General features: G+C 50.0%; 3 protein-coding genes across 3 annotated transcripts; 2 read left to right on the forward strand and 1 right to left on the reverse strand.

Moving 5' to 3' along the window:
- The first annotated feature begins 93 nt into the window (after positions 1-93).
- Positions 94-2,285, forward strand: BDV59DRAFT_148782 (polysaccharide lyase family 1 protein). The gene is made up of 3 exons (XM_073687326.1): positions 94-1,139; positions 1,186-1,270; positions 1,326-2,285. Exons 1-3 carry the CDS (start codon positions 524-526, stop codon positions 2,077-2,079), a joined length of 1,455 nt encoding a protein of 484 aa, XP_073542926.1. The 5' UTR covers positions 94-523; the 3' UTR covers positions 2,080-2,285.
- A 1,301-nt stretch (positions 2,286-3,586) lies between these two features.
- Positions 3,587-5,794, forward strand: BDV59DRAFT_211489 (sugar porter family MFS transporter; the record flags this gene model as incomplete). The annotated part of the gene is made up of 4 exons (XM_073695809.1): positions 3,587-4,045; positions 4,097-4,816; positions 4,880-5,405; positions 5,459-5,794. 4 exons carry the CDS (start codon positions 3,587-3,589, stop codon positions 5,629-5,631), a joined length of 1,878 nt encoding a protein of 625 aa, XP_073542927.1. The 3' UTR covers positions 5,632-5,794.
- Positions 5,795-5,956: 162 nt separating this feature from the next.
- BDV59DRAFT_211491 (uncharacterized protein) lies at positions 5,957-7,165 on the reverse strand (the record flags this gene model as incomplete). Its single annotated transcript, XM_073695810.1, has 5 exons — positions 5,957-6,460; positions 6,519-6,568; positions 6,624-6,705; positions 6,757-6,986; positions 7,042-7,165. 5 exons carry the CDS (start codon positions 7,163-7,165, stop codon positions 5,957-5,959), a joined length of 990 nt encoding a protein of 329 aa, XP_073542928.1.
- Positions 7,166-7,619: the final 454 nt, after the last annotated feature.

A 7,619-nucleotide genomic window follows, 5' to 3' on the forward strand; every position in this document is an offset into this window, starting at 1 on the left:
GCTTAGGGTTGGGGCAGACCAGCCCTATCTCGAGATCTCGAGGGCGGAAAATGACTCCGTCACTCCCAGGTCTATCCTCTTCTCAGGTGGGAGCTTGCGCCTAATTTCTCCGTCTCTACTGTGATGCACGTGGGGACCCCCCTCCTCTGTCTCTCTCTACCTGATACTGCCTCCGCCCCGGTCATGTCGGCTTCTAGCAAAGATCGTCATCCTGAAACAACATCATCTGCCCCGATCCGGCACGCCAAGTATCTCCGTCGCGTCTCACCATATTCCATCTGTGACAAGGCTGTGGTGGAATTATTTTCGCCCATGCAGATCCGTCTATCTTGAAGAGGAATTTTCCGTCTCCGTGCTTGGGGAGAGAAAAATTATATAAATCTCTCTTTGCCATGTCCCCGTCAGGCATATCCAATCGGCCATCTGCGATTGCCTTCCGCCTTTCTCTCGTTCAAGTGTTTTCCAGGTGTCTACTGCAGGTCCAGTTGACACTTTTCATCGTTCCTTTCAATCCGTCATCACAATGTCCGTCCTTCGCAGCATTGTGGCCGCGGCAGCTCTGCTGACCGTGTCTGCGCGCGCTCAAAGGGTCGTCGGGAAACCCTTCGGATTTGCCGCTGGTACCACCGGCGGCGGTGCCGCCACCCCTGCCGCTCCAAGCGACATAACCCAACTGGCCAAGTGGCTGTCGGATGATACCCCTCGAGTGATCTTGATCGACAAGGAATTCGATTTCACCGGTAGTGAAGGGACCTGCTCTGACTGTTCGTGCTGCATCCCCAGCTCCAATACTTGTGGCAGTTCCGGTCAAAACGCCATTGCAACAGACTTCGGTTGGTGTGGGAATTCTCCCAACATAACCTGTACCTATGACACGGCTGGTACGGAAGGCCTGGAAGTTGCATCTGACAAATCGATCGTCGGTGTGGGTAGCGCTGGTGTTATTCGTGGCAAGGGTCTTCGTATGACTGGCGGCGTGAGCAATATCATAATTCAGAACATCCACATCACAGAGATTAATCCAGAGTACATCTGGGGTGGTGATGCCATCTCACTTGATGGCACTGATAAGATCTGGATCGATCACGTCAAGGTCTCCCTAGTGGGCCGTCAGATGTTTGTATCGGGCTATGAATCAAGTACGATCTAGATTCCTATCAAGTTCTCGTGCTGACATCGTCGTAGGTGGCTCGGTGACCATTTCAAACTCCGAGTTCGATGGTCGTACGGATTGGTCGGCCTCTTGTGACGGTCACCACTACTGGACCCTGTACGTCTACCCTTCGCTGATCCCTGTCAGAAAACTCCTTCTAACGTCCGGTCAGGCTCGGTCTGGGTGAGAATGAGCAGATAACCTTTGCCCGCAATTACATCCACCATACCTCTGGCCGCTCGCCCAAGCTCGGGGAGACCAGCTACTGGCATGCCTACAACAACTACTGGTCCGATAATACTGGCCATGCTTTCGATGCCGAATCCACAGCGAATGCCCTCATAGAAGGGAATGTCTTCTCCAATGTCAACACCCCCCTCATGGAGGAGAACCTTGATGCCGTCTTCGCCGTCTCCGCCGATGATGAGTCCTCCTGCTCAGGGGCTCTGGGCCGTTCCTGCATCCCCAACATACTCACCAACTCCGGCGAACTATCTTCCGCCGGAGATGGCGTTTTCTCTGGATGGTTGTCGGATGAGGGTGCTCTCAGCCTCATGCCGGCCTCCCAGGTGGCGGCATACGTCATGGATCATGCCGGTGTTGGTAAACCGGGCGCTGGAGATTACTCCAGCTCAGTGGCCATCCCCTCCTCCACGCCCGCCCCCTCATCCTCAGCCCTTGCCAAGCGTCACGGCAGACATGATAGGCATGATGATGACGGCGTTCGCCCGGGCCGTTTCCCTCGCCTGACCGAGGCCGGTCCTGGAGCTTCTCGCACTCCTGGCCCTGCTCCTTCCTGGACGTGGAGGACAGTTGGTGTGCCCACGCCTAAGCCCACCCCATGCTCCAGCACTGCTCTCGGAAAGCCCACTGGTGGACATCTTCCCCCTCGTTTTCCGATCTTCGGCGACCTAGGTATTTTCTAATGAGGACAGGATAATTTCCAAAGCCGGGCGGGGCATCTGCGATACTTTGGTCTGACCGAAATCTTTCTTTCTGATTCACCGATTGTATGATTCTTCTTTATCATACTATGTTCTATTCCATGTAGATACTCGTTTTAGGCATTGCCCAGGTTCCTTCCTTTTTACCACTGGGTCGAGCTGTATTTACTCAATACTCTTTTTACAACGGGAACATACATGCTCCACCTACCCAAGGCTATGTTATCGTCACCATGTACCGCACCGCGTAGTGTTCCTTGGTTGGGGTAATATAAAAATGCTTCCCTACCTCTCCTTCACCATAAACGTGGTCTCCGTTTCCTGTTCGAGACCGTTATGAAGGTTTCGAAAAGTGATGAGTCAATTAAAACATCGTTGGGTTAAATGAGTTAATATTTCCCCCCTGTTCTCATTTAGGAAAAGTGATACAAGTGCTGCATAATAAAAATTTAATGATGTACTGCCCGGATCTCTCGGCTATACAAGCCTAACTGCAACCCCCAACCTTCGGGGCTAAACCACGAGCGGCGGGCGGGATATAAGTTACCGTTCAAGGGAACCCTTGATAATAACAATCCTACGTAATATAATCCCAACGTTTTCATTGAATAAGAATTATCTTCGCATGACGCAGCGTCGTCAGTCCTGTCTTGGCCTGAGGCGGCCTAAGACAGCTTGTCGTTGCTTGTTCCGATGCCGAGAAGCAAACCCTAATTGGACACCCCCACCACCTCCAACGGTGGCGTCTCTCTTACTGGCTGTGCCCTGTAATACGTTGGGGCTGGGTAACATTTCAACTGCTCCACTTATCTCTCCCCATGGGGGCCGATTTGGGGAACTGCATGGCGGAATTGCAGTCGTCCATTAGAATGTGCGGTTCCATGGACGCTGGTGATAATTTTGCGAGTTCACTTTTCTGACTGGCGACGCCCCCGCAATGCTTATGTCGTATGGTCCCATAATCCGCCGACACGAGAGTCTTCGTATTCGTGCCGATGACGGCATAGGAAGCACATCCCGGTCAGTGGCTGGCTCTGCTATTGCTTGTTTTTTTGTTCCCGATTTTCTATCCTCTTTCCTGGACGGTACGAACTGCAGTCTGATCCACTCTACGGCTGAATAGCCGAAAGAGATGTCTGATCACCCTCCAAAAGCAGACGCTCCTGATGCCACACTGTTGTAGGTATAGTTTGGAATATTCGTTTCGATTTTGGGATGAACGCGGGATCCACTGATGTCAGGAGTGAAATGCTTCCGGGTGATATAAATCGTTGGCCTTCCCCTGAGCCGAAAACTCTCTCTTTTCACTCGGATTACAGAAGTGCTCCTTTCTCATCTGACACCTCTATTACCCTCGGTCAAATTATGCCCTGCGCCTTCAATCGCTCGCCCCGTCATAAATTAACTGTATCAACATTCCGATTTCTTTCTATCACCTAAAATTTTGTCCCTTCAATCTTTTCCCCTATCAACCTTTAATCTCGCAAATATGGCAAAGGACAACGGAATCAGCAGCGATGAAAAGATTAACGACAAGAATGGGTCACCGCCCGCCTATGAGCATGCTGAAACTCCTGGACGCAGGAGCAGCATCTACGATGTCGAGGGGCGCTCGCCAAACCGACTTAATGCTGTTTTCGAGAATCCATTAGCCGGTATCCCGAGAGACAAGTTGTTTGAGGATGTGGATAAATTCTGTAACCAGCACGGCTTGGAAGACTATCGGGACGCCTTCCGTAAGGGGGCTTTGATATCGCAAGATCCAAAGTCGGCTCTGAGCCTTCCGGAATTGACCGACTGGGAGAAAGAGGCTCTCGAACGGGAGCATACCCATAAATGGGCCCAGCCCTTTCCCCTGTACTTTCTCGCGGCCATGTGCTCCCTCGCTGCTGCTGTGCAAGGCATGGATGAAACCGTGAACAACGGCGCCCAGGCCATCTATTTAAAAGTGAGCTTTAGGTATCCCCATTGCATTTCATATCACTTACGAAAATAATAGCAACTAGCCATTGACAATGATCGGTTTTCTGACTCTATGAAAGACAACATCACTGGTCTAGTGGTGGGCGCCCCGTACTTAGCCTGCGCTATTCTGGGCTGTTGGCTCACTGAGCCCATGAACCGGTACTTTGCCCGCCGCGGAACGATATTCATCAGCTGCTTCATTGCGGCTGTCGCGTCAGTATGGGAAGGTGTTTGCAATTCATGGGTCAATCTGTTTCTAGCGAGGTTTGTTCTGGGCCTTGGTATAGGATCCAAATCTTCCACTGTTCCCGTTTACGCTGCTGAGTGTTCTCCGGCTCCTATTCGGGGTGCCCTGGTCATGATGTGGCAGATGTGGACAGCGTTTGGCATCATGTTGGGTAATATCATGGGTGTGGCCTTCATGGGCCTTTCCGATGACCTATCATGGAGATTGATGCTTGGCTCCACTGTCGTTTTGCCGCTCATTGTTTGTGCACAGGTGTACTTCTGCCCAGAATCCCCACGCTGGCTCATCCAGCATAACAAGATTGACAAGGCTTTCCGTGCATTTCGCACGCTACGTCCTACAGATCTTCAGGCCGCTCGTGATCTTTACTATGCCTACGTTGGCGTCCAGTTAGAGCGACAAGTCAATAAAGGCAAGAATTTCTTCACCATGTTCTTGGAGCTTTTTACCATTCCGCGAAATGCTCGTGCAACCTTAGCGAGCTGGATTGTCATGTTTCTACAACAAGTATGGCTCCTGTGATGGCCATAAAAGACCCCCAAAAGGCTGTGTATGGGCTAATCTTGACAGTTCTGCGGTGTCAATGTCATTGCCTACTACTCGACAACTATTTTTACTGAATCTGGCTATGGCATTCAACAAGCCTTATTGGTGTCCATGGGAACGGGAATCCTGAATTGGGTATTCGCTCTTCCTGCGTTCTTCACCATTGACACATGGGGCCGGCGAAACCTCCTTCTTTTCACGTTTCCCTTCCTTGCCATTTGTCTTTTCTGGTCCGGGTTCTCCTTTTGGATTGAAGAGACCAAAAAGAGAGTGGCCATGGTTACAACGGGAATGTACCTGTTTGAGGTCTTCTACTCTCCAGGCGAAGGCCCAGTTCCCTTCACCTATTCTGCCGAAGCCTTCCCCTTGCATGTCCGCGAAGTTGGCATGTCATGGGCGACAGCAACCACGTGGTGCTTCAATTTTATTCTTTCATTCACTTGGCCAATGCTTCTCCGAGCATTCAAGCCCCAGGGGGCTTTCGGATGGTACGCCGGATGGTGCATCATTGGCTGGATCCTTGTGCTTCTTTTTGTCCCTGAAACAAAGTGTGAGTAGTCACTGTTCTTGTGCTATCTTTGTCGGATACTGAAGCCTTTGCAGCTCTCACCCTTGAGGAATTAGACCAGGTATTTTCAGTTCCAACTAGCAAGCACGCAGCATACCAGATCCGGAATACTATCTGGCACTTTCGCGTGTGGGTTCTCAGGCAGAAGCTTGAGCCCCTGCCAAAACTATATGAGGGAACAGAGCGTCTTGCTACTGAGACAAAATAAGCGCTCTTTTCTTCGTATGGTCCTATATTTATCTTATGGCATATAGTAGGTGGGTTGATATACTGACTAACTAATGTGTGTTTTCTATTTGTTATTACTTTTTCTTTGTATGTCAGTGCCATAGGCCTTCATGCAACGCGGCATACACTGGGATATATGCGGCTCATAATTGTCATCCTTATCGTTTATTATATCCTTAATATACTGGTTCCCGATTAAATGCGATGGACGATAGGATGAAGGGTTTTGCCTCATTAGACCCTCTGTGCGGGCACCCTGACCAATAATCCTTATCTTGTGTAAGGCACAATCACGTTGGGAGCTTTTAAAAGATGGCGATTGCTTGGGGTGGACTTCCAACCCCGCCTTTAACATGAAGAGGTGCACTGGTTACCATGAATGTCCACCGTTGATGCTTCTCGCACTCCCGACTTAAGCCTTCAAGATCCCACATCTCCCCCAATGGCGTTCCCCACCACACGAGGGCCCATTCATGTAATATCCATTTAGAATCTGTCTTGGGTGGCCAGGCCTCGAAAGCCACAGTGTCTCCTACCAACGCAGCAAAATGTTGGTCGTAAAGCCAGCGCACCGTTTCCTCTGAAGCTTCCACGCCAATTAATTCGTGATTATCAAATGTCCCTCTCTTCCGCTCTTCATCTGACGCATTGTTGTGCCACCGAATGAATCCAGTTCGGACCATTAGGATATCCCCTTGCCGCGGAACGCTACCTTGATCTTTCATCGCCTCAATAATGTCCTGCACTTTGATTTCGTATCTAGTAACAGGATGCGGTGATGAGCCATCTCGTTTCTCGTAATAGCGGACCTGTTACAGGTAAGTATATTAGCGTATCCAGGAGTGGGTAATGACGGCTCGTGCACACCATGTCGACCAGAATCCCTCGGCCCACGATGCCTCCTCTTTCGCACCAATCTAGATTCCGAGGTCAGCACGGCTTACTTCCTCAAAGGTGTATATCTGGACTTGCTGTGAGTTCCATTCCTATCAGATGCCAAAGATTGCTCGAATGCTAAGCCATTGTAAAAAACTTGGCTTTTTTGACAGGCGTGCTGAAGGATGTCAATGACTGATATTCATATTTTACGTGGCCCTGCACATACATGTCTAAGGCTATCCCATTGTGACCCGCTTTGGGTGTTGATGTGAATCTCGTCGTCGAATCCATACGCCCCAAGGCTCTCTCTCAGATTGAGCACCTTGTGGGTAAAGCGTTTTCTTCCGAACCCAGGATGGGACAAGGAATGTAAAGGCCAGTCCAGTTGAACGTGCCGTCCAGACTGAACTTCTTCCGATGCCTCCTTAACAACGGCTGGCGTTAGGAGGTTAATAGCTAATGCGCTGTTAGTTTTAGGAGTCAACTCGGTCTACTCGTTTCATGAACTAACATCCCACCTGATCCTTGATGCCATCACGGTCATAGAAACCCCATAGACACCCCTGTGGTGTTCCAGGGACTTTCTTAGCGTTGTCAAAACTTGGGAAGGCGAAAGTTTGCCCTTGTTCAGACATAATAGAGTGGAACACTATGAGATTCCCTCCCTATGTGCGAGGTTCTACTGTTGTCCATTTTTATGTTGCCAGTGGCGTGGTCGGTATTATATTCGAGCACCGGCTATGTGCACATTGCTATTACCTCGGTAGACAGAGTGGGGAGAGAAACCCCCTCTCGATCGTTCACTATTACCGGAAAATGGTTCATTTACCTGGCATTCCATCTCCTTTGACGATGCCCCCCGCATCGAAGACCCCAGAATGCGGGTAAAGCGCATTCTCTGAAACGGATATGCTTTTCCAGATTCTTTACACTAACACTGTTAACCTCCTTCGAACTACTGCCTACTGTGGTGAACGGGTGCCTTCGAATGTTAGATTAGATAAATTTTCAAGTTCCTGGGACTCATGTAATAACAACCTCTAAAGATTTCCGTCATGGTATCCGTATCACGTAACTATGGAGCATGCA

Source organism: Aspergillus ambiguus (genome assembly GCF_047715705.1).
Source record: "Aspergillus ambiguus strain CBS 117.58 unplaced genomic scaffold BDV59scaffold_62, whole genome shotgun sequence".
NCBI lineage: Eukaryota > Fungi > Ascomycota > Eurotiomycetes > Eurotiales > Aspergillaceae > Aspergillus > Aspergillus ambiguus.

Bases quoted from the DNA above. Each gene is read 5' to 3' on its own strand.
- BDV59DRAFT_148782 (XM_073687326.1), top strand. From the start codon at position 524: ATGTCCGTCCTTCGCAGCATTGTGGCCGCGGCAGCTCTGCTGACCGTG. The intron at 1,140-1,185 runs GTACGATCTAGA...ACATCGTCGTAG, and splicing joins TGTATCGGGCTATGAATCAA to GTGGCTCGGTGACCATTTCA. The intron at 1,271-1,325 runs GTACGTCTACCC...ACGTCCGGTCAG, and splicing joins GGTCACCACTACTGGACCCT to GCTCGGTCTGGGTGAGAATG.